The 26,275-nt window shown below is 53.0% G+C and overlaps 1 protein-coding gene across 6 annotated transcripts in view; it reads left to right on the top strand.

Annotated features, from left to right (window-relative positions):
- The window catches only part of ACTN4 (actinin alpha 4), a 73,288-nt gene that overhangs the window by 19,733 nt on the left and 27,280 nt on the right, over window positions 1–26,275 (top strand). For all 6 annotated transcript variants that reach the window (XM_036833606.1, XM_036833605.1, XM_036833608.1 and 3 more), the window contains exons 2-3: window positions 24,902–25,016; window positions 25,208–25,327. In XM_036833606.1, coding sequence (XP_036689501.1) covers window positions 24,902–25,016; window positions 25,208–25,327 — 235 coding nt within the window. The remainder of the gene's footprint in view (window positions 1–24,901; window positions 25,017–25,207; window positions 25,328–26,275) is intronic.

Genomic DNA, 26,275 nt, shown 5'->3' with positions numbered 1-26,275 from the left:
ATCACTGATGAGAGAGTTGATGGATTTCAGAAAAACGGGATCTACTAGGTGTGCAATAAATTTGTTAACTTTTGGAAAAAAAGAAAAAAAAGACACTTATCCCTGAAAAATTCATGCAGTTTTTTTCCTAAGCTCTAATTAAGTTCCCTGTTTATTGGATTAATGGCCCCACAGAGAAAGATCCTTATCAAACTTTGCATTTGGATCTGTCTGTCTGGGAAAAGCCAGGAAACTCCCCTTAAAGGCATTGCCCTCAACTTTAATTTTTTTGGGCTCCGTTGCCTCCTTGCTGGTTTGAGTATTTCCTGGCTCAATTGTTTTCTCAAGCTGGCCTTGAGTCCTGAGATGTTATTTGTGTGCCTAGAAATAGCTGGAGGAAAAATGGTTGTAATGCTTTGCATTGCTCACTGCCTCTCTGGTGGATGGAAACTCTCTCCGCAAGGGAAAGGGCTTTCCACCCAGGAAAAGAGCTGGGTGGAGAAGACTTCAATCACCCCGCCTGGCCTATCACGTTATTCTAGCAGGGCTCTCACTGTACCATAGTGACTGGGCTGAGAAAGTTTCCAGCTCACCACAGATCGGCCGCCCGAGGTGCGTTAGGGTAGAGACCAAATCGGTAGGAGTTCTCATAAGTGGGCTTCGCTGCTAGCCATATGGACCACCCAGGGGTGTTTGTTACAGGAGGTTCTGTTTTTTTGATCTGTGTCCTTTTTGGTGGATTTGGAATGAATGGAGGAGGAAGGAAATTAATTATGGAGGGGAGGAGAGGTCGGGCAACAGACTGATAAGGAAGAGAAGCCCTCTCACCACTTTTAAATAATTGATCCCAGCACAATTGATGAAGAAGATGGCGTTGTCCATCCATTCAGCAATTACTGAGCATTTATCCAGTATGTGCCATAAACAAGATACTGGGTAAAGAGATGTGAACAAAATAGTCCTTTTTGTCCTCATAGAGCTTACGGCCCAGTGGGGAAGATAGGCATTAAACAGCAGCAAAAACAACAAAAACCCCAAATATATAGTGTTCCAAATTGTGATCCATGTTTTGAAGGAAAAGAGCAGGGCCCTTTAAGAGGGCACAGTGGGGAACTTGCCATACATTGGGCAGGAGCCACCCTGGGAGAAGAGTGTCCCGGGCAGGGGGACCTGAGAAGCTGAGAAGCGTGGGAGGAGAGAATGAGACCAGGGTGCCTGGGGCCGAGTGGGAAGGGTGGTGTGAGGTGAGATCAGAAAGGTGACAGCAGCCAGAACATGCCTCCAGTGAGGATCTTAGATTTTCTCCCAAATGAATGAGAAAACATTGATTCCACAAATATTTACTTCAGGCCAGTCACTGTTTTAGGCACTGGGTATGTAATTGTGGAAAAAAAAAAAAAAACGGGCTTCCCTGGTAGCGCAGTGGTTGAGAATCTGCCTGCCAATGCAGGGGACACAGGTTCGAGCCCTGGTCTGGGAAGATCCCACATGCCACGGAGCAACTGGGCCCGTGAGCCACAACTACTGAGCCTGCGCGTCTGGAGCCTGTGCTCCGCAACAAGAGAGGCCGCGACAGTGAGAGGCCCGCGCACCGCGATGAAGAGTGGCCCCCACTCGCCGCAACTAGAGAAAGTCCTCGCACAGAAACGAAGACCCAACACAGCCAAAAATTTAAAAATAATTAATTAATTTTAAAAAAAAGAGAGAGAGTCTTACTTTAAAAAAAAAAAAAAAAACCAAAACAGAACCATCCCTGCCCTCATGGGGCTCTCCATCAAGTGGAACTCCATGGAAGTATGTCCTTTTCTGATGCTGGGACAGATCCCGCGATAGCTCGTAAAGCATGTAGCACTTTAAAATATATTCCTTGAGGGACTTCCCTGGTGGCGCAGTGGTTAAGAATCCGCCTGCCAATGCAGGGGACATGGGTTCGAGCCCTGGTCCGGGAAGATCCCACATGCTGCGGAGCAACTAAGCCCATGCGCCACAACTACTGAGCCTGCGCTCTAGAGCCCGTGAGCCACAACTACTGAAGCCTGCATGCCACAACTACTGAAGCCCACGTGCCTAGAGCCCATGCTCCGCAACAAGAGAAGCCACCGCCATGAGAAGAAGCCCGCTCACTGCAACAAAGAGTAGCCCCTGCTCGCCGCAACTAGAGAAACCCCATGCGAGGCAGAGAAGACCCAACGCAGCCAAAAATTAGTAAATTAATTTAAAAAAAATTTTTTTAATTAAAATAAATAAATAAATAAAATATATTCCTTGGGACCCTCGCAGTCCAGTGGTTAGGACTCGGGGCTTTCACTGCTGAGGGCATGGGTTCGATCTCTGGTCGTGGAACTAAGATCCTGCAAGGCACACAATGCTTCCAAAAAAAAAACAACTTGTGTTTATCCCCACCTTATGGATGAGGAGACTGAGATTCAGAGAGGTTATGTGATTTGCTCAGGGTCACTCAGCCAATAAATGACAGAACCAAGAATCAAACCATGCTCTTCTCCTTTTGGGTTATTTCTCCCATGTCAGGGCTGAGTGATTGGTTCTCTTCTCTCTGACTTTATATACCCCTGGTAGTAAGATTCAAGGGCTCCTGGTGATGCTTGGACTCCAGGCATATAATGGCATCAAAACACCTACGCCTTGGGTCCTGCAGGATGGGGTATGGCAAGAGGACAGAGGTGGTGATATCCCTGCTTCAGTAGCCTAGAGCTGTGCATTTCATCTCTACCACAACGTCTTAGGTTGGAGACAAGCGTTTGACTGACCCACATGTCTGGGAAAACCTGTCTAAGTGGTGGTGTAGAGCTGGGGAGTGACTTAGCTCTCTGGCCAAACCTTGCGGGTGCAGTCTGCCTATATATGGCCTGGCCTCAAAGAACAGGTGATGGCAGTAGGAGTTGTTTTCTGTGTTCCTGGTGGGAGGTGCCCAGCTACATTCCTTTGTAGACAAGCACAAACTAGATATTTTTGAAACTGAAGGTCTGAAACCAGCCAAAGAATTAATCCCGGTCTGAAAAGCATATGGTGAGGGTACAGCCAACCTGGCTGGGGTGTCGCCTTCTCAACTTTGTTGCTTTTTAATAAGCCTAGAAATATCTCTTAAGAGGGAGGATCTTTGTGAACATCTCCAGCTGCGTTCCTTTTCCTTCTAGCTGACAGTGGAGGCCTCCAGCCATAAAGGGCTCAAGTCTGTCTTGCTGTTGTGCGCACTTTGGCTAATGAGGTGCGGAGGTTGCAGCCGCTACCAGAGGGTTTTGTGATGAAGGGTCAGCTGGATGGGCCCAACTCTTCACTCAGTCAAGAGGCTTCGTAGCAGAGAGAGAGAGCAAGGCCTGGACGCAGGGGGTCCTGCGGTGTACGGCCGGGCCAAGCAGAGGCCGAAGCTGGGTCCGTGTGTGTTCCCCAGCTCTCCTGCATTGGAGGCTGTAGACTTGGCTTCTCATAAACACAAGGCCATGAAGCCAGAGTGGCTCAAATGCTGCACCTGGCCCTATACTTACTGCCTGGGGGACCTTGGGCAAGGAAGCCTCTGCTTCCTCGTCTACAAAATGGGACCAATAATGTATTTACCTCAGGGTCAGGATTCAGTAAGGAGATGGGGTGGGGCGTGTCTGCCGAGTTGCAGAGATCAGTACCTGGTGGCTCTTTTCATTCTTACTCTGTCTGCTGGGGTGGGCGGTTGGGATGGAGTCTTTCTGAGGTCTCATCCTGTGGGATCTGGAGTCCCAGTTGGAGTGATTGGTTGGGGGAGTGGGGGACCAGGGAACCTTTCTTCAATTAGGAAACTGCAGCCAGAGAAGTAAGATAATAGAGCTGTCTTATGGTGTCTAAGTTGAAGCCAGCTGCTCTTTGAAGATTGACCCTGAGATCCAACAAGTTCAACTGCTAGATATGGAGGCATTAAGCATTTAAGGGGGCCTGGAAGTAAGGTTCCTAGAAAGAGGCAGCAATCTCTTGCTCATCCCCGACTGTCTCAGACCCAGGGTGGAGGACGGAGCCCCTGTGGTTGAGGGGCAGACTCTGGGCGAGAAAGCTAAGCCAGGGGGGGCCGAATGCTTTGTACAGCAGTGTCCTGCAAGTGGGCCAGAGCGGGCCCCGCCGGCCCTCAGAGGAGGCTAGATGACTGTGTCCTGCAGAGCGCCCCATGTGTCCTTCCCTCTGGGAAGCCTTCCACCCCGGCAGGGCCTCTGGGGCCGGATGTGGAAGGTAAACAGGCAGCCCTTCTGCTCTGCTTTTCATCTCAGGAAGCCCTGAGGTCCCACCGGCTCCCCTGAAGCAGCCTCATTGTCCCTGTGCAGCAGCATAACCAGTGTGGCCCAGGCACTGACGCTGAAGCTTGAGCAACAGCCCCCGGACCCCTCCCATCCATTCTCCACATGGGAGCCAGATAATAGCCTGCTTGAAATCTTGATCCATATCCCAAATCTGGAAGCCCACTGGGCCCTGCAGGATCTGTTCTTTCCTCTCCAGCTTCATCTCTCTCCCCCTCCCATTGTATCACTGTGCTCCAGGCACACCAGCTGCTTCTCTGCTCCATGCTCTTTCCTACCCGTGCAATCCTCTTTCCCTTGCCAAATCCCCACCCAGCTCCTGCTAATTCTTTAGATCTTCCCCACTGTTGGTGAGGAAGTCGTACTCAACCCCTCCAGCCTAGGCTAGGTCGCTGTCTTAGGGGCACACCTTTCACCTCCACTTCTCCTTTTAACTCTAACCATCCTTTGATCTCTCCACCCCCCCCAGCGCTGTGAGGGCCATGAGAGTAGAGACGGAGTCTCTTTTGTCCACTGCTATGTCCCTAGCATGTAGAACAATGTCTGACAAATACAGGTGCTCCAATAAATATATATTTATGGAATGAATGGATTAATAGCAAGCCGATCAGGCAGGTGGAATGGACCTGCCACCCATCTGTTCACCCACTTATTTGAGTGCCTCCTGTGGAACAGCTTGGTGTTAGGGGCAAAGATTGATCACCCTCAGTTTCTCTTGAGAAAGAAGGCACTGTCACTCTGCAGGCCAGTTGAGTCCCAACTAAAAGCTGGCCCTGCGGTAAGCTGTGTGCTCCGGAAGGTTATAAGACGTCCTCCTCCAGGACACTTCCAGACCCAGTGGGTCAGCCAGCTGTCCTGACGGAGTTCTGCATCAGTGCCTGCCAGTTACCAGCCACAGACAGGACGCTTTTCAAGTGCGGAAGGGAGGGGAGACATCACTGTCACCTGGAGAGTGGGGAAAACATTGTTAGGGCAAAATTCATCCCTTTTTGTGCAAATACCAAGCTAGGTGTCCATGTGTCGTGTGCCAGGCACTGGTCCAAGCATCAGGGGTGCAACGCGAGAGAAGGCCCCTGCCCTCAAAAAAATGAGACACAAGGCTAAACACAGGGAGAGACCTTTTTAAATTTTCCTTTTTTTAAACTTATCTCTTTTATACAGAGATTGCTACCTATTGCAAATTAACTTAGTATAATAAGAGACAATAAAGTGTTTTGTTTCTAGAGATAGCTACAAACATAAAAACATAGCCCTGTGGTTTAACTGGCTGGCCACCTTCCTGAAACCCAGCTTACTATGGTACCGTGTTCTGGGGCAGCCCACTCGTCTCCATGTCCTGAGCTGAGCTTGGAGATGTGCGGTACCAGGGAAGGAAGCGCAGCCTGGGCTATCTTTGGTGGCCATTGTTATTTATGGGGCATTGGCAGAGAAGTCAGTACCGTGGAAAATCTAGAGAAAGATAGAGGCTACACGGTGTGGTTGAGCAGAATTCGATAGCTCCTCGGCACTCTCTGGGCCATGGGACCCAGAACGACACAGCCGCCCTGTCTCTGCTGTCAGGCTTGGCCTTGGGCTTGGTCTGCCACGTCCCTCCACACCTCCTTCGCTGTCGGTGTGAGCGATGCCGGGGAATCAGCCGCTCTGTGTTCCGAATCAGGCCCCTGGGACCTTCTCTCTGTTCGGCAGACAAAACCTGAGACTGTTTCTCCTTTTAAATGCAACTTTGTTCTGCAGGAGAGGAGAAAAGCTGGAAAGAGATGGCTTGTTCGTTTGACGATAGTGAGGTGTACTCCGATATGCCTTTGAAAAGGGCCCGTTTGCCCAGCAGCCTTTGCCAGATAATGAGAGGAGAGGAACACGGGGAACTTGGTGGGAATCTGAAGCTGGGGGTGGGCGTGGGGTGGGGGAGAAGTTCACCTCGGAGCAGCCCGGCCTGTCTCTCTCCTGTAGGAAAGTAGAGTGGTGCTGGATGGTCCACCAGCTGGGTTCTGTACTGGGGAGAAGAAATGTGCTTGGCTATTGGCCTTGGTGCATTTAAAAAATGTGTAAGCCTCTGCTGGCTGATTCCATTTCCTCACTTCCCAATTACTTCTCAGCCCCAGCAGCTCCCCTGAGTCTGACCTCTCAGAGGTCTCCAGAGACTGGCTAATTACCATCCCTGAGGGTGTGAGCGCAGCACTGCCTAATCTGGATGTGCTTGGCGCCTCCTAAGTGCCAGGCGCTGTATTAGGTGCTGGGGATGCAGGCAGTGGTCCCTGCCGTCTCTTCTCAACCTCTCTGCAGTGCATGGTCCTTTCAAAAAAAAAAACACCCCCCCAACAGATTTATGAACATATACAAAAGTGGAGGGAATCCTTATGTACCCATCACCCAGCATCAACAATTACCAAAATTTTGCCAAACTTGTTTCATCGGCTTCTCCCAACACACTCCCCCCTCAGACTGTTTTAAAGACAACCCCAGACATCACCCATGAATGCTTCCGTGTGTTTCTCTAATGGATATGGGTGTCTGTGTCTTTGATGGAACAGCACGCCACTGTACTGGATGCTTTTGAGCATGCCTTAAGAAAAAAAAAGTTCTCCCCTTTGCCTTCCTTGACATCACCTTCTCTGCTTCTCCACCATCTCATCCTCTGTCTCTGAATCCTTTCCCTCTTCCCACCTCTGAAATGGGGACATCTCACAACATCCTTTTCCCAGGAGGATTTTATCTCCCACCTTCCCCTGGCCTTAAGTCCCACACCAGTGTGGATGACTCCGCGTCTCTAGTCCTGACGCCCTTCTCACACTCTGGTGCAGTTGTCTGCCAGCAAGTCTCTGTCCCCTGTTAGACTTGAGGTCTTTCGTGGAGGAACCCTATCTTATTTCTCTTTGTATCCCCAGCACCAGCGCCACGCCTGACCCTAGGAGAGGGTCAGGAAATGTTTGAATGAGTGACTGAATGAATGCACGTGCGAACAAATGACCTTTCTGCCGAATCTTAGACGTAAGTTTCTGCACACCAGCTGGTCGTGCAGCATGTACTTCACTCTCGGCGTGTCTCAAACCAGACTCATTCTCGAGCCCCTCTCCCCGGGTTCACTGTACCCGGGTCCGACATCCAAGCCAGAAACACTGAAATCATCTTCTGACTCCTCACCCCGTCACGGGCACCAAATTTTACTTATTTCTTTCTCTCAACTGTCTCTCAGAATCCTTACCCTCCTCCTTTCCTTTGCTACTGCCGTTGTCCTCACGCAGGACCACGTAGTAAGTGCTTAAAAGAGCAGATTCTAAAGTCAGACTGCCTGGGTGTAAACTGCAGTGCTGCCATTCGCTACCTTGAGCTGCGTGACTGCGGGGAAATGTCTTAACCACTCTGTGAGGGTAATGTCTGCCTCCAGGGCCTGTGGTGAGACTTCGGTGAGTTAATACTGTGTGCCCTTTGCTCCATGCCAGGCACACAGGAAGTGCTCTGATGTTGCGTCCTTCATCATCACCCCTGTTATACCATGTCCAGGTCTCCCGCGGCAGCCTCCTGACTGGCTTCGCTCCAGTCCCCTAGCTCATCTCAGTGGCTCCACGAACATTATCTTTCTGAGACCCATATCTAAGCAGGTCACTCTGAGGAACCTTCCGACACCCAGAGAACAAGTTCTGAGTTCCTCGGCCTTTCTACCTTCTGGCCCCAGCTGACACCATCTCCTGCCACTTTCCCTTAGGGGTTCCCCAAACATTTCTTGCACATTTATGTTTTTTTCTTCTTGATGTTCCCACCACGTGGAACAACCTTCTTCCCAGGTCACCACCTATCAGAATAGTGCTCCTCTTTCACGGCCCGGATCAGGTGTCACCTGACCTCTGCTGTCCTCGGATCGCACTGCTCTGCAGTGACTGGCTTACCAGCGTCCCTCTCCAGCCGGACCGTGCACTCCTCCAGGACAGAACGTCAGGTTCTGTACATCTCCGTAGACTCTTGGTCGTGATTCTCTTTACTCATCCTGAATCTCAGTTCCTCCAGGAGGTGGGAAGCTACCTGAAGGCCAGTTTCACCTTCATAGACATTTAGTTAAGTAAACAGAGGATTTCTCGTTCTCTCCGCCTTTAGCTCTTCCTTTTTTCTTTGTGTGCTTGTCCAAGAGGAGAGGATGCTGTGGAAGTTAGAAACTCACGGCAAGGGTCTGCTCCCGCCAGGGGAACGGCTGCCTGCTTTGGCCGCTCTGCTGTGAATTCCTGTTGCCTTTCTCTGGTTCTCTCCAGCAGGTTCCATCTGTGGGCAGCAGGCCAGACGCTGGGGGCACTTTGGGATACAGGCCTTCTTATCTTCCCTTTGTTTGTTGCCCCGCCTTCCAGAAGGGAGCAGGCCCCGGCCATCTCAGACGGAAAGGGCAGCACATGCGGTGTCCGCCTTCCTCCAGCCGCCTGCCCCCCACGGAGCAGAGAGGACCAAAGGCTTTAGCAGGCGAGGAGACTGACGGGCTTTCGCGTCAGTGGAACCAGAGAGACTTCTCTTTCCCCTTCCATCGCTTGGCCTGGCGGAGTCCCGTCCTCCCTTCGATCTGGTGGGATGTAGGGGCTACTGTGGAAGGGGCTACAGCCATTTGGAATAGATTTTGCACGGGGGATTTAAGATTTAAAGCAGTGACATTTTTCAGTGGCACAGCTGTCTTTCAAGTTGAAGCTCACGTGGATCTGCCATATTATAAAATCGATTAAATAGCTGCTGAAGTTAAATGTGAGTAGGGGGCAGCCTCTGTCTCCCCTGGCACCCCTCGCGGCAGAGCTCTTTTCAGAATGCTGTTTGAAAACCACTCCTTGATATCACGTCCACTTCTCTGCTGAAAGAGGCATTCCACTGTCCCTTTGTGGTTCACCCTGGGGCCTGTGTGTTTCTAAAGAAGATGGCTGGGGCCGGGGTGGGGGGGGGGGCCTGCGTCTGCACGTTGGATGCAGCTTCGTGCTGTGTGGGATAACGGTCACCTCCTGGTTCTGTGGAGGAGGGGGCTGTGACAAAGGACAGCGCGTCCTAGCGGCTCTGCCTTCAGGGTTCTCTCCATCCTCACTGCTGTAACCCTGCCATCCCCACAGCCACCAGGGGGTCTTCCCACCCCATAAATCTAGTCATGCTACTACTCCCCCCACAAGAGCTTCCTGCCACTCTTAGAATAAGACCCAAACTCCCCCCCCCCTTCCTCCCCAGGGCCTGTAAGGCTCCCGCTCCTCCTCTAGGCTCCCTCTGCTCCGGCCACACCCATGAGGCCTTTCCCACCCGGGGTCTCTCCTCCTGGAATGATCTTCCTCCTACTGGCAACTGGTTTGCCCTTTCTGTTGGTTCAGACTCAAATAGCACCTCCACAGAGAGGTCTTCCTTGACTGGCTGAACTTGATTCCCTCCCCGGCTGTCCCCCTCCTCCGGTTACTCTCGCTTGCATAACCCTGTTTTACTGCACCACGACTGTCTAATTATCTTCTCTCTTTTTAAAATTATTTATTTATTTATTTTTGGCTACATTGGGTCTTTTTTTTTTTTTTTAATTTTTATTTATTTATTTATATATTTTTGGCTGTGTTGGGTCTTCATTTCTGTGCGTGGGCTTTCTCTAGTTGCGGCGAGTGGGGGCCACTCTTCATCGCGGTGCGCGGGCCTCTCACTGTCGCGGCCTCTCTTGTTGCGGAGCACAGGCTCCAGACGCGCAGGCTCAGTAATTGTGGCTCACGGGCTTAGTTGCTCCGCGGCATGTGGGATCCTCCCAGACCAGGGCGCGAACCCGTGTCCCCTGCACCGGCAGGCAGACTCTCAACCACTGCGCCACCAGGGAAGCCCTACATTGAGTCTTTGTTGCTGCGTGCGGGCTTTCTCTAGTTGCAGCGAGCGGGGCCTACTCTTCGTTTCTGTGTGCAGGCTTCTCGTTGCAGAGCACGGGCTTCAGTAGTTGTGGCACACGGGCTTAGTTGCTCCGCGGCATGTGGGATCTTCTCGGACCAGGGCTTGAACCCGTGTCCCCTGCATTGGCAGGCGGATTCTTAACCACTGCACCACCAGGGAAGTCCCATTATCCTCTTATGTATCATCTCCTCCACTAGATTGTAAGCTTCATGAGGGCAGGGATGTTTGTTTAATCCCAGTGCTCAGAATATGGCAGCAGGTGGTGGCTGCCCAGTACATTTTGTAATTGAAATGAGTGAATGAAGTTTGGGAGAGCCTCAGGGCAGTGAGTCTCCCCCTAGTGGGGGCTGGGGATGCCGGGGAGGAGGGATCTGATGCCAGCATGCTGAGCCCAGGCTGGGACGGCTCTGGAATCCTGAGTTCCAGTCGGCTTCTCTGGTTCTCATGCAGTGTCAGGGCACTCGGACCTAACCATTTTTATTTATTTATTTATTTATTTATTTATTTATTTATTTATGGCTGTGTTGGGTCTTCGTTTCTGTGCGAGGGCTTTCTCCAGTTGCAGCAAGCGGGGGCCACTCTTCATCGTGGTGCGCGGGCCTCTCACTGTCATGGCCTCTCTTGTTGCGGAGCACAGGCTCCAGACACGCAGGCTCAGTAATTGTGGCTCACGGGCCTAGTTGCTCCACGGCATGTGGGATCTTCCCAGACCAGGGCTCGAACCCGTGTCCCCTGCATTGGCAGGCAGATTCTCAACCACTGCGCCACCAGGGAAGCCCGGACCTAACCATTTTGTCCCCTAGCTCTCCTCTTTTGGGCTCCTCTGGGAGAAAGCAGGCGGCTGGGGCTCTCTGAGCACAGGCAGGACTTGCCGTTCTGCTCCAGCCTGAAATCGATTTCCTCCGGGCCCCGCCTTGAGCCAGGCCCTGTGGACAGAGGGAGGGGCTGAAGCCAGGTCTCCCCTACCACGTGTTGGGAAGAGAGTGATAGAGCCACTTGGCCTGAGAGCCACCAACCTTTCCACCCCCTTCCCTAAAAGGCACACAATGGCAGTTGGGCTGCGCCTTTGTTTTATGAGTCATCGGCACTAGCCCGTCATAAATTGTTTTTTCCTATACTATCAGAGCAGCTTTATCGGGTGTCTCCTATGCAGTCCGGGAACGGATTTGATACGGGGTCAGTTAACATGTTGTCGAGTCGAAATCTGTCATTGTGCCCATATAAGGCAAACTCCTCGGGTTACTTTTTACCTTGGCAGAATCTCAGGAATGTCAAGGTAACCAGGCCACCTCAGCATAGCTCTGATTCTCGTTGGGTCACCTGACTTGCCCTCCCTCTCCCATGACTCACCCTGCAGCTCAGCACTAAGCCTGCCACTCTGGGTGGCGCTGGTGGCCCTGGTGGCTGGTGGAATTGGGGGAGGGTCTCCGGGACCTGCTTGCTTCTGTGTCTTCCTTCAAATGAGAGAAACTATGTGAGGTGCCTCACAGGGGGCCTGACAGAGTGAGAACCAGAAACACAAAGTAGCCTTGGCCAGACTTGAGGTTGGTTAGGAGACGATGTGGGCCCCGGCTCTGACACCTACCAGCTGTGTGACCACAGGCAGATGGCTTATCTGTAAAATGTAGAGCACTCAGAACAAATCCTGGTACATAGTAAGTGATCAGTAAATGTGGGTCATTTGTACAATCATGTCAGGGTATACCCCACCCAATCATAAAAACACCTCTGCTGTTTTCCTTTGAGGCTCAGCCCCTTAGTAGCTTTAATGGGGCAGATTGAGCTGGTACTCGGAGTCCCTCCCTGGAAAACTGAACCCACAACTTCCCAGTGGCACCTCATTCCCTTTCCTCCCCCACCCACCCCCCCACACCCACACGCATGCAGAACAAGCCACTCCTCTGCTGTTACAGGGCCAGGAGTCAGCTCTGCGAGAGCACAGCAGGGGCCCCTTTGTCCTCTGACATCACACTGCTCCTGGAGACAGCCGCCCCTTATGACTGCTGTGTGGTTTGGCCGGGCCTTAGTACCAGCTCCAGGAAGGCCTGTAGGTTGGGCGAGCCAGGGTGAGAGTCTAGTGCTGTCACTCTGCCAGGGCAAATGGTTTCACCATTTTTAATAGAGCAGTTATGAGTCAGAGGTTTCAGTCTCTCTTTACTGGTTCCTCCCAATCCTATAATTACCCTTTGGCTATAGAACCTTATTTTGGTTTTTCTTTTTTTAAATCCTAAGACACTGTTCATATTGTCCATCTCATGTGTCCAAGGGGTCTAAGATGGAGTGGCGATGGTAAAGGGAAAAAAGAGAGACTCCAAATCCAGACTGATTTCTTAACCCACAGAAATGATGCCTTCCCCCCACCCACTCCAAGCACCATTCTAGTGCCACGCCAGGAAGTAGAGCCAGCACCGGCTTACGCAAGGCTGATGGCAAGAGTGGATAACTCTGAACACCTCCAGTTGCCTCTTGGCAAACTTTAAACTCCAAGCCTGGAATTTCTGGTCTGAGGCACCTCCCAGATTGACCGATGGATTCATTCACACTCTCATCCAGTATGAGCCTCAGCAAAAAGCAGGCCTGCTGACAAGCACCCAGCACCTCCTCAGGCCCCCTGCCAGTGCTGGTCCACTCAGAGATGAGGGGAATTGATCGTGCAGATAAACGCCCTGTATTCACTCAGTCTCCACACTCTCCCTGCTTCTCAAAGGGATCCTCTTAGGCCCAGGCTCTGAGAGTGGGAAGCCAGTGGGACAGAGTATATAGAAAGCAGTGCATGTCTGTGAGCGCTGGCCCAGGCTCTGGTTCCCCCTGGTTATGTCAAGAGCAAAGATTTCCGGCCCAACCCACTCCACCCTAGCCATGTCGCTCACCCCTGCTTTTCACTGGAGCAGGAGAAGGCTTCTGACCTGACCGGCAGACCGATGAATCAGAACGTCCCAAAAACAGGAAAAAGGAAAAGGGTCACCGAGGAGGAGTTTCAGTTGTCAAAGGCGAAACCCTCACCACTGTTAGAGATCACTCCAGGGCCGGCACAGTTGCTTGCCCTTCCGCCAACAAGGCCTAGTTTGTGGATCATGTAAATTGCTGTAGAAAACAAGCTGTCTGCTAGAAGGCGGCGGGGGTGATGGGAATGTTTGCCCTGCCTTCAGGCGCCCCTGGCCTGTGGCACTCTTTGCACCTCTAGATTCTGTTCGGGAGTTCCTGGGGTGGGCCACCGTGGCCCAGGGTGGAAGGAGCACAGCGCCCCCTCTGACTTCTTCTCCTCAAATGTCAAACACCTGTTATCTGGATGAGCCAGTCCATGGGCGGATTTGTCCAGGCTAAGACGTGATTCTAAAGACCAGTCCTCTTAGGCACCTGTTAGGATTCCAGGCCACACAGTCTCGAGGCCAGAATTGGCTCACTCGGCTATCTTTTTGAAGGATCAAAGTTTAAACCAGACGATCTTTAATCTCCCCTCCCAAGCCCGAAACCCGAGCTCAGCTGTAAACCATTGAAAATAAATGGGGTTTTTGTAGCTCAGCCTCCCTGTTCTCCAGGTGAAGGGCCCCCTGTGCCTGATTGTTTCACAGCAAAATGCCAGATGGGGCCAGAGGAGGGGCGGAGGGTAGGGCCCCAACCTCTGCTGCTGCCCTAATTTTAAAACTGCCTTTTGGGAGTGGAAGTTTTCTCTTTTAAAGGTAGCTAATTTCAAGGTAGGCCTCACCCATCTCCTCTTCCTGCTGAAAAGCCCTCCTTTGAAAGCGGAGCACTGCCTCCTGCGTCTACCCTGTGGGCCCCACCTGCCTGTGGTTGAGACCCTTATCTCCCTATGGATTCTGTGTGGGGAGGGCAGGCTCTTCGCCCTCAGGGAGGACCCAGTTCTTTGGAGTGTAATCTCAGTAGCTCTGGGTTGGTTGGTTCGTTGGTTGGTTGGTTGGTTTTCCGTGTGTGAGATGGCTCTGGAAAGGTCCATTTGAGAACAGACACAAGCTCAGACTGGGACACCTCCCTACCCTGGGCTGCCTGTACCCTGCTTCTCTGGGGTTTCTTTTAGCTCCAAGAGTCTAGTCCAGTCTAACAAATGCAGTGGCAAGGCTCCCCGGTTCTGCCTGGGCTTCAGATCCCTCATTTTTAGAACAAAGGGTCAGATTTGAGTGGTGGTTCTCAACCCTGGCTTCACGTTAGACTCAACCCTGGCTTCATGTTAGAGCATTTGTAAAATATCATTATTCCGGGACCCACCCCCAGGAAATCTGATTCATTTGGCCTGGGGTGAAGTTCAGGCATTTTTAAGAAGCTTTCTGGTCCCATACATTTATTGTCCTCTGTTTTTCAACAAGGGTCCAAGACATATGCATTGGAGAAAGAATAGCCTTCCCAGTAAATAGTGCTGAAACAACTGGATATCCACATGCAAAGAATGGAATTGGACCCCTTCCTCATACCATATACAAAAAAGTACCTCCAACTGGATCAAAGACCTAAATGTAGGAGCTAAAACCATAAAACCCAGAAGAAAACATAGGCATAAATCTTCATGACCTTGGGTTAGGCAGTGGTTTATTAGATATGAAACCAAAACCATAAGCAACCAAAGAAAAATAGATAAACTGTACTCTCCAAAATTAAAAAAAACTTTTTGCTTCAAAGGACACTATTAAGAAAGTGAAAAGACATCCCTCAGAATGGGAGATAATATTTGCAAATTATACATCTGATAAGGGTCAATTGTCCAGAATATATAAGAAGTCCTACAATGCAATAATGAAAAGATAAATAAACCAGTTAAAAATGGGCAAAGGACTAGAATAGACATTTCTCCAAAGAAGATATACAATTAGAAAATGGTACATGAAAAGATGCCCAACATCATTAGTCATTAGGGAAATGCAAATCAAAACCACAATGAGATACCGCCTCACAACCACTAGGGTGACTATAATCAAAAAGCCAGATAATAACAAGTGTTAGCAAGAATGTGGAGAAATTGGAATTATCATACATTGCTGGTGGGAATGTAAAGTGGTGCAGCCTGTTTGGAAAACAGTCTGGCAGTTCCTCAAATGATTAAACATAGACTTACCATATGACCCAGCAATTACACTTCTGGGTATATCCCTAAGAGAACTAGAAATATATATCTACACAAAAATTTGTGCTTAAACGTTGTGTCAGCAGCATTACTCATAATAGCAGATATATATAATAGCAAAGGTAGAAATAACCCAAATGTCCATCAACTTATGAATGGATAAGCAAAATGTGGTATGTCCATACAATGGAATCTTCAGTCAAAAAGGAATGTACTACACTGTGGATGAACCTTGAAAACATGCTGAATGAAAGAAGCCAGACAGAAAAGGCCACATATTGTATGATTCCATTCATATGAAGTGTCCAGATTAGGCGAATTCATAGAGACAGAAAGTAGATTAGTGGTTGTCATGGGCTGGCTTGGGGGGAGGAGGAGGAGAAATGGGGAGTTACTGCTGACAGCTCTGGGGTGATGAAAATTTTCTGGAGTCAGGTAGTGGTGATAGTTTTTCAGTCTCATGCTAAAACTCACTGATGTTTATACTTTAAAGGGGTGAATTCTATGGTATGTGAATTATAATTCAATTAAAAATTCGATTTTCCAAACTATGAACATGATTAAGAAGAGTACCTGCACGCCTGTGATCCAGCTACTCTACTTCTATGTTGTATTAGTTATCTACTGCTGCATAACAAATTGCCTTTTCAAAGCTTAATGGCTTAAAGCAGTAAATATTAGAGAGAGAAAATGCAAATGAACCAGAAAAGTGCCTGGGTAATTCTGTTGTAAAGCCAGGATTTGAAGGATCTCTGGAAGCAGGAAGGACCGGATCTGATCATTATATTCCTTTACTCATTTGGTAGTCAAGAGGCCAGGCAAAGGCGAGGGGAGGTTTGGGGGAAGACCGCTTTATGTCAGCCACCAGAAAGCAGCCCGTCAACTTGGCGAATCCTAGGGTGGAGGTGTGGCTTCAACAACTGCAGTGCTGCTACCAACGACGGCACCTTCCGGAATAGGGATAATACAGTAATGAATGGAACCTCTGTTGAGTGCTCACTGTCTGCCAGGCTGTGTGCAGTGCTTTCTCTGTGTTATCCTGTTGAGTGCCCACACCCGTCATGTCTGTTGCCCTCATTTTACAGGGGAGGAACTTGAAGCTTAGAGAGGTGAAGTTCATTTTCTGCAGCCACACACAATGCGTGGCAGAGCGAGGGTTCGGACCCACGTTTGTTCAGACTCGAGAGCCCTCGCTCTGGAGCACTGTGCCATGTTGTCCTCTCCTCACCCTTGTAGACCCTGGCAGATTGATGTCTTGACATGTCTGTCAGCTCCTCAAACTGCCTCCTTCTAGCCCACCTACTGCTCCGCCCCTGTCTAGGCCCAGACCCGACCCCCATGAACCAGGGTCTCTGCAAGTCCAGTGGCCTCAGATGCCTGAGCGAAGAGGGTTGCTGAGGGCTCCTCTCTTCCGTTGGAGTGGCACGCCGAGGGCATTGTCTTCCCTGGCTTGTTTTTCGAACGTCTACAGCTCTAGGATTATTTCTGTGAACTCCTGAAAGCAAAATAGGCTTATCCCTAAGGAGGGACCCTCACCAGTATAAAATGGGATTGGAAACCATGAGAAGTCCTAAATGGCTGGCCGTGAGAAGCACCAACCCTATTCCATTCATTCTAGGATTTACTGAGCACCTACTGTGTGCAAGGCGCACCGTTCCAGGCAGTGGGTCCTGCAGCAAACAGGACCCTGCTCTCATAGAGCTTATGTTACACATGGGAGGGAGACTGGTTATGGACAAAGAACCTCATTTCTGATAGCAATAAGTGCAGTGAATAAAACAAAGCAGAGGGAAGTGACAGCATGGTGGAGATAGCAGGGTCAGGGAAGGCACCCTGGGATGATGGCATGAGGGAAACCCTGAGTGATGAGAACTAAGCAGGCTGTAAAGAGCTAGAAGAAAGTCTTAGACCAGCGTTTCTCGGGAAGAAGGGACTACACTCCAGAATCAGCCTGTTGCAGCAATAACATACACGCTTTCTGGTGCCTCGCAGGGGATTGGCTGACGCAGGAATGTTGGCTACTGGGAGGGGACGTGGGGGAAAGAGCTGGTTTCTGGATGGACACGCAGGACCTTTGGAATGCTCGCTACTCCACTCTGCGGTATTTATACCTCTCCTCCGACTGGGAAGTCAGCTTTTTCATGTAGGCCGAGAAAACTCCGAATAAGGCAACAGCAGGCCAGGACATAAGAAAGAAGCATTCCGTATTTCCCTGTAATTGCTTTCAGATTAGGTTCTGTTGTCACGGGGCAGGCACACACAGCACACCCGCTCTGCCCCTGGCTGGGTATGGAGCTGGGTCCTGGACGGGCAGCCAGCGTGTCCCTGTGCTGCTGTGCCGCCGGCCCATGCTGGCAGGGCTGGCTGAGTCCCATGTTGCTGCACCCGTCTAAACTGTGGTCATGTCACCATGGCCGGATCATTTTCTCTTCTCTCAGCCTGGTCCCTGGTTTTTATCTTCAGGATCTGGTAAAGGCAGTGGATCTTCAAAATAGCACTCACGTGTATAATCTCAAAACCGTTCCAGAGGCTTCGCGGACTTCCTGGATGGATCCATGCAGATGTTGCCAGGGCAATCGCCTGTTTGCCTGGGCCGCTGGTAACCCAGATTCCGGAAGCCTTAGCCATCGGATCCTGAAAGCACCTTTATAGTTGGTGATGAAGCCCAGGGGCCAGGGGAGCAGTCTCTGCTTTCAGGAACTGAGAAGATGCCCCACTGGGGCCAGGCCTTGCCTGAAGCCTGGCAGTAGCTGGCAGATGGGTGATAAGAAGGGTGGGTGCCTACCCTAGGAATAAATAGCTGTCCCTCACCTGTGTCCAAGCCCCGGACACCCTTCCTGAGGTCCTGTGAAGCAGGAACCATGGGGCAGCGTCAGAGGCCACACCAGGCAAGGTGGGAGTTCAGGAGGCGGGACGGCGCCCTCCCCCTCAAAGCGGCCAACGCCCCAGCGGAGCGGCAAACCCAACACGGTATTGCAGAGACGAGGTTTGAAAACTCCCAGCTCCCTAAGGAACCCCGACTTGCCTCCGAGTGCCCTGGGGGAGTTTGCTGTGGCCAGTTCTTCCAGCCAGCCCTGGTCCTGGGGCAAAGATATGCAGCTGGTCCTTCTGGGTCAGGCTGCTGGCCTGTGATGTTCTGCTAAGGGGGTGGGCGGTATACACAGCGGAAGGCGGGGGGTGCAGCACGAGACAGCGAACGGTTTTTCCTGAAGTCTTGTCCAGTGTGGAGTCAATGGAATCCACATGTGAGCATCTGCTGGCGGGTAGAAATAGCGCAGCCCCCGACCCTGGTCCAGGAGCTCTCCTTCGCCAGTGCTAATAATCAGAGCCAGCACGCTTGCCCCAGCCTGAGGTCTCAGGTGAGCCCGTTTCTAGGTCCAAACTGACTTTGTAAAAGACTCCCTTTAGTGTGGGTTTAGTGGAATTCCAGCTTCCAACTGACATTTCCCTCCACGCCACCCCCTTCAGTACTAAGAACATGTTTTGTGACACGTAGTCGGTAAGAAGAAAAGGGAAGGAAAGTTTTTTCAGCTGGGCTAGCCACATCCCACCAGGATCCTTCCTTCTTGCCCTTGGCATCACTCTGCCCGCTGGAATACCACTGGGTTGCCCCATGTCTTTCGAATGTTTGTTTCTTACTTGGTGACTGCCCAGAGTCAAGAGGGTTTAATTTACCTCTTTGGGTTGGGGGAGGGAGTCATCGATGAATAGCTCATTAAAGCCCACTGCTGCCACATTCCTGGCCGTTTAGTTCACCTCCCAAACAATATCCATCATTCATTCACACAGCCACCCCACATCCTGGCAACTGGGAGGGGTCCCTGTGACACAGGAAGGACTTTATGACCAACGATGCTAGGCCTTCTCCCCCTCCCCCAACACACAGTGACAAAGCAGAAACAGCTGGGGGGGGGGGGGTGTCCTCTGAGGCTTGCGTTCCCCAGTGCATGGGCCTCGGGCCTCGGCACAGGGAGTGGTGACTGGATCCCAAACAAACCAACAAGCTCGTCCTCTCTTCTTCCACCCCGCCTCCCCCCTACACCCTGTGCTATTTTAACAACCAGAGAAGAATCTTTAACAGGCTGCCAGTGTGCAGAGGCAAGTTTTGAAGGCTCTTTGTGGTTTTTTTTCACGTGTGTTCTCAAAGGCAGACGAGTCCACATCCTTCCTCCCTAGATAGGTCAAGGGCTGGGTGCAAGCTCCCTTCACAGGATGGCAGGCCAGCATTGGCCTCGCACACTGGGCTCAGGCCACCCTTTAAGAAGCAGGCAGGCTTTTAGGGAAACAGCCCTGCCTGCCTCGCTTTGTGAGCTCAGCTCCAGTTTGGGGACTGAGGCTGGGCGGGGCCCTTCTTGACTCGGTTCTGCGGGCTCTGCTTTGCCAGGCCCGTAGGTAGCATTCCCCTCAGAGGAATGAGTGGCCGCCCCATATTTGTGTTAATAGCTGTGTGACCTTGGGCAAGTCACTTAACTTTTCCCTGCCTCAGTTTCCTCATCTGTAAAATGGAGATGATAATATCTCACATGACCTTGGGGTTGGAGGTTTTAAAGACTTGCTATGTGTGAATGGTAAGAACTAGCAATTAGCAGTTACTGGCCACCCCACCCCCGCCGCCATCAGAATGTAAATCCTGTGTCTGTTTTGCTTCCTCCCATGCCCAGTGCCTAATCGGGCCTCCAAGTCAGGATTTGTCAGCCCGGTGATTGCATCGAGCGCCTCTTAGGTGAGGTGCTGGGGACACGGCCACCGCTCAGAATCAGTACTGCCCCTGGAAAATGACCTTGACAATAAAACCCAGACGAGCTTGAGATGCTTTTTGCCTTTCCCTTCTCTCACAGAGGGCCAGTAGCTCCGGACCCTCCCAGATGAAATCGAAACCTTGAGTTTGCCTTGCTTGGTTACAAGTGTTGGCATTTCCAGCACGGCTCCTCTGCCTTCCTCCTCCTGCCAAGTTTCTCATAGAGGCTCCTTACCCTCTTTTTTTTCCCTGGTCATCACACATTGACCCTTGCCCCCTTTGGGTCAGTCCCCACACAGCAGCCGCCCCATGAGGGTGGCCCTGCCAGCCTCATGACACAGCCTGCTCTCCCTCACTCCCTTCCTTACTCTCTCCAGCCGGGCTGTGTTCTCGCTGCCACAGGGCCTTTGCACATGCTGTTCCCATTATCTGGAAAGTCTCCCTTATTTTCATCTTACTTATTCTCCATAGGGAAACTTCCCCGTGTCTGCCCGGCCAGTAGATCAGGAGCTGTTCCCTAGCATCCTAAACGCTCTCTTCAGCTCCCTCTCTGGGGGTGGGAGAGAGGAGGACAAATGCAGGATGATACCTCAGAGTGTGGCTGCTGGAGCCAGAGTACCTGGCTTTAAATCTAGCTCTGCAACTTTCCAGGTGCGTGACTACCTGCGGGCAAGTCACGTCGCCTCTCAGACCCTCGGTTCCCTCGTCTGTAAAATGGGCCAGAAATAGCAACTACCTCACAAAGTAGCTTTGCAGATGAGAGATGTTAACGTGTGACGAAGTGCCTAGAACAGTGCCCGGCACATGGTTAGCTTATAGAAGTATCTGCTGTGGTTGTTACTGTTACCACTTTTCCTAAGGGTGTCTCTTCTGTAGTTGAGTAGTTGCTTGGTTAATGAGATCGATCCTCTTCCTCATCAGAGCGGGAGCTCCTCAGAGTGCAGCCTGGGTCTGCTTTGCTCACTACTGTGGATTCAGCACCAGGCCTGGCCCTGGCTCGGCATGCAGCAAACCCTCCCTTGTCGAGGGAGTGGATATGTCCTGCCCCACAGTGACCTGGGCGTCGCGGAGCCAGTGGGGCCTGCCACGCTCGGGCAGTCGGGCTCTGTAGCTCGTGCTCTGACAGATCTGCATGGTGGCGGGGGTACAGTGGGCCCACGAGACGTCCATCTATAGCAGCCACCCTCCACGCTACCCACCCCACACAGCTCAGTCTAAACTGGGTAGGGAGAGGGAGTGAGTAAGCAGAATGTTATTTTTGTAACCAAGTAGAAGAAGCTATGAATTTTTCATGTTCCATTGGAACTCCAGCTCCTACTCACCAGTCATGCCGCGTGGAGCAGGGGCTGCGCATGGTGGGCTCGTTCCCGAGGAGGGCCTCGTGACTCCTTGCTCCCCTTGCCCCGAGCCCAGGACCCTGCGAGCCTCCGGTGTCAGTAGATGCTCCTCGTCTTCCAGGAGGAGGAATCAGGGCCACGCAGGCCGTGGAGTGAGGATGGGAGGCCTGTCGGCGGGGTTCCCATCATGTGTCAGGTTCAGGAGAATACCCACAGGCTTTTCCTCACCACCGAGGCCAGGCCAGTGGATATTCTCCCCTAAGCACCTGCTCTGTATTCTGCTTGGGGCTCTGCCTGTTTCCAGCCAGGGAGACAGAAGTACAGGGCAGAGTTACCATTTATTTAAAAATAGTCCTTTCCCTGAGATTTGTATAACTCTGAATACTTAATCTGTGCCAGGCACAGTCATAAGTGATTTACTTGCATTGTTTTATTTAATCCTCATTTAAGAGGGGAGATTATGGCCTCCATTTCACCAACAAGGAACTTGAGGCTCATTGCTTGCCCAAGGTTACCCCGCCGGCAGGTGGCCTCAGTGGCCGAGGCAAGGTTGGAATACAGGTCTGTGTGAGCCCCAAGCCAGAGCTCTTGTTTCCTGCCCAGAGAAGATGAGCAAAGGTGCAGAGATGGGACGCATGTTTGCAGGGTGGACGGTGTCGTGACCTTCTGAGGACAGACTGCCTGAACCCAGTGAGGTGAGGTTCGTTCAGAGCCTCCACAGGTTGGAGTGAGAGGGTGTGCTGTATCTTGTTACCACTCCACACCATGGCCGTGGAGTAAGGGCCTTTGCAGAGAGACGGGCTCTCATCCTTCCTGGGAATGGAGTGGGAAGCAGCCGGGGTGGCTGTGTTCGCATGTGTGCGCATGCTCAGTTCATCTGGCACTTGATGCCAAGCTCTGTGCCAGATGTTTTAAAGCATTCCCCCCCCCCACCCCCATTTAATCCTACAGCAAATACAGGAGGTAGATTCTGGTAAGTCCATCCTACAGAGAAGGAAGCTGAGGTGGAAGTAGGCCAAGTCACTTGGTTGGAAACACAGAAGTAAGCCGAGGGGCTGGCATTCAAACCCTGAAGGGTTACCCCAGGTGTAACCCAGGCAGGCCGAAGCAGAGAGTGTTGCCATTCAGATAACGTGCCCAGCTCTGCCTGCAGCCCAGGCGCCTAGATCTCGGCCCAGCAGCACCACAGCACCAGGGCGCTCGCCCTCTGGGAGCTGCCCTCTTGCGTCCTCGGCCACGGGATGTGATGGGCCACTTTGCTGCCCCGCAGCATCTTTCAGGCACATGCACCAGCAGAGGCCCAGCATCCCCTGCCACTTCCTGCCCCAGCCTGGCCTGCTGCTGCCCTCTGCTTTACAGGGTGGCCGAGTTCCCCGCCCGCCCGCCGCCCACCGCCGAGGCTGCTGTGCTTTGGGCATTCTAAATGCATGTGCGATGTGAGACTTACTTCCTACTCCCTGGGAGCACGCACACATGCACGTAACATCCAATAAGACCCAAAATGACTGGAGAATGCTGTCAGAGAGATGCCAAGGGTTGAGCGCGGTGGCGGGGGCAGGCAGGGGACGGAGAAGGCACTCAGTGGAAGAGGCGGGCCAGGTGTCGGGAGAGGAGGAGATCCCGGGAAGCACGGGCTGTGCGGAGAGCTGCTGCCGCTTATGAGCACCTGCCACGTGCTCTACAGGCATTGCCGCTTCAAACCCTCACACTGACCGTGACCCAGGTGGTGTCTTCATCGCCAGGTTGCAGATGAAGAAGCTGACGTTAGGAAGGTTGGGTACCCTGCCCACACGAGTGGTGTAGCCCTGGTCTGTCTGAATTGAGAGCTGCAGAGGGGAAGGAGCGTGGGAAGTGAGGGGGGGGAAGGCGGATGCCTTGCTGAGAACCTGCTCCTGGCCAGAGCCCAAAGTAGCTCATGCTTGTGAGGAGGCAGAAGCGGAGAGAATGGTGCTGTGCTAGATCTGCACGAGGAGGGGGCATCCGAGTCAGAGTCGGGGTGGGGCAAGCAAGTCAGTGGGGGCGTCGGGAGGAGCCGCACTTGGGACTGATTCTGTGGGATGGGTGGGTGCGGGTTGAGGCGAGGCGGAAGCGGGGCACAGGGGCCCGTCGCTGAGGAGACGGCCTCATGCGGGTGTCTGTCTCCGAGGTGGAAGAACTCTTCTTCGTGTTGGCGGGAGGCGGGCGGGGTGCCCTGCCCGTTCGCAGCCCTCCCCCCGCTTCGGGTTTGGAAGGAAACCTTGTACCTGTGGTGCAGCGTATTGATCAGGCAGCTTCTTTGTCTGGGAGGGGCCTTGTGTTGAGTCTCTGAATGAGCAGGGCTGGCGACGGTTGTCAGAACACATGGTGCTTGGCCAGAGGCTCCTTGGAAGCCCCCCAGCCCCACACGGCCTCTGCCGGCAGCCGGGTGCACATGGGCTCTGGCGCGTTCCTGGCTGTGGGCCCACCTCCACGCCGGGCCCTGCGGATTGACGAGGGCAGAGCGGGGGGCTCCCGTGAGAAACAGGCGTCGGGTTTTTCCCAGGTCTTGCCGCGGGGGCCTGTCTCCCCGGAAGGCGTCTGGGCACGTGCACCTTAACTGATGTGACGTGCATCCCTGGCGCTGAAGTCTGATAACGGGCCCCAGCCAGCAGGGGGCTGAGTGCTGGTTACGTACTCGGGCATTCTGTGCTCTGGTTGGGGATTGGGCTTCTTGTCCACGGGCCTCTCCACCTGAAGAGGCCCCTTCGCCTTCCAGCACCCGCGTGCCCTGTGATCCTCCGGCAGTTCGTCCTCAGATGTGGTTGCCTGACCCTGGTGGGGGTGGGTGCCTGCCTCCCACTTGCCTTCCAGCCCCCTCTGAGATACACTGGATTTTAAGATGTGGAAGGGTGGGGCGTGGGATGTTCTCCAGGGAATAGAGGGTGTCTGGCCTCGAGGGAAACAGCATAGGTAGGGGTGCCACAGGGCTCGGAGGATCTGTGCGCCCGGCCTCTGGGGGAGGTGTTGCTGCTGGGCTACTGGTGGTTCGAAGAGAGACTGACTTGAGCAAACCTTGAATTTACAGGAGGCTTGTTTTCCAACTGCTTTCCTGTCCCAAGTCATCTCTGTGCCAGTGATGGGGAAACTGCTGCCCCTGCCTGAGGGGAGGGACAGGTGGAAGGAGCCAGGGCCGTGGGACCTGTGGTCTGCTCTGCCCGCCCAGGGGGATGGAGGGCTGGTGTGTCTGTCCAGAAGAACGTGTCTGCGGGAGCTGGACCCCTGCTGCTTGTTTCCATGCTCAGGGCCCGGCTCCGTCAGCACCTTTGCCCGACGCGTGCAGTGGGCCCACTCAGGGTGTGGTGGGGCCAGCACTTGCTCTGAGGCTGGCAGACGTGGTTTCCAGTCCACGCTCGGCCGCTTGTCACCCGGCTAACAAGTGGTAGTCTGCTAACCGCCCTGAGCCTCAGTGTCCTCACATCGACCTGCCTGGCTCACTGTAAAGACCGGAAACAGTGTCAGTGTTGATAAAAGGTGGGGCCCAGGACCTGGCCCTGAGCAAGGGCCCCGTGGCAGCCGTGCTGTCGCGGGGTCAGGGCTGTGACCCGGCCCTTTTGCTAGAGAGCCCTGACGGCCACGCCGACCCTCCAAGCCATGCTCTTCTCCGCTTCCCCAGACCTTCACAGCCTGGTGCAACTCCCACCTGAGGAAGGCCGGCACGCAGATCGAGAACATTGACGAGGACTTCCGAGACGGGCTCAAGCTCATGCTCCTCCTGGAGGTCATTTCAGGTGAGGCCCCCCTCCTGCGGGTGCCCACGGGATGCTGCCCCCCCCCCGCCGCCGCCGTCCCATTGCTGCTCGGGGAAGAGCGAGGCCTTTACCGGCTGCAGCAGCGGCACTGCGCCGGCCTGGGCCTGTTCCGGGGAGCAGCGGGGGCCCTGAAGCTCCTCTCCCTCTCTTTCTCGGTGTTCGGCCCTCAGGGGAGCGGTTACCTAAGCCGGAGCGGGGCAAGATGAGAGTGCACAAAATCAACAATGTGAACAAGGCACTGGACTTCATCGCCAGCAAAGGAGTCAAGCTGGTCTCCATCGGGGCGGAAGGTGAGCTCGGATGGGGCCCGACCTCTGCCTTGGGAACAGAAGCTGTGTTGATGGCAGAGAGAGCACTTGGGGGTGCTTAAAGCCCAGATACACCGAGCAGCGACCACAGTGACTGCCCTTGATGTGATGCCGGGCCCACAGACCTCCCTCCCTTACCCCAAAGAATAATCCAGCCCAAGACCAGGAAATCCAGCTCACCCGGTCATGAGGGGCACAGGGGGAGGAATGGCTTTGACTTGGACCCCGGACACCCTCACTCGCCCTCCTGGTGCCGGGCCTGAGGGACACGGCGTCTCTCTGAGCCAGCAGCACCTTCGCCCTTAGGCCCTGTCTGGTGTCTGCAGGCAGGAGGGCTCAGAGTAGGGGAGGGCGCTTGAGGCCCGGTGTCAGGGCTCTGGGGCAGGGAGTGTAAGTCCAAAGGTCAGCGAGCAGACTTCGCTGGCTGCACAGCTTGGGAGACTGTGGCCTCTTGACAGGATACCCAGGATCCTCTGGGCCCCGTGCGGGTACCTGGAGCTGTGACCCTTGTCTCCGAGCCCTCCCTAGAGCAACGGCATGCCCTCCCTCCCTCAGTGCAGGCTCTTGTCTCACAGACGCCTTTGGAGACCAGGCGAGGCCTGACAGAGCCCAGAAGCTCCCCATCGGCCTGGGCTCCCAGTTCTGGTCATTAGTCAGAGTAGGGTTTCCTACACCCCCATATCCATGTTGTCCCAGCTTTTAGAAAAACAAAGAAAACTAATTGCTGCTAATGACAGGGCTCCGAGAATTTGGCCAAGACTCCAGGCCAGAATGCACATCCCGCATTCCAAGGCTCTGCCCCAACCCGGGACCTCTCCAGGGAGGGCTGCCAAGCCTCGCATGCCACGGTTGAGGTGGTTGGTGTTTGTTTAAAAAAAAAAAAAAATCAAAACCCTGAACTCAATCAGGCCCTGAGATTTTCTGTTCTTG

Source organism: Balaenoptera musculus, chromosome 19 (genome assembly GCF_009873245.2).
Source record: "Balaenoptera musculus isolate JJ_BM4_2016_0621 chromosome 19, mBalMus1.pri.v3, whole genome shotgun sequence".
Classification (NCBI taxonomy): domain Eukaryota; kingdom Metazoa; phylum Chordata; class Mammalia; order Artiodactyla; family Balaenopteridae; genus Balaenoptera; species Balaenoptera musculus.
The sequence above is the reverse complement of the archived record's forward strand: the minus strand, read 5'-3'. Positions and strand labels throughout refer to the sequence as shown.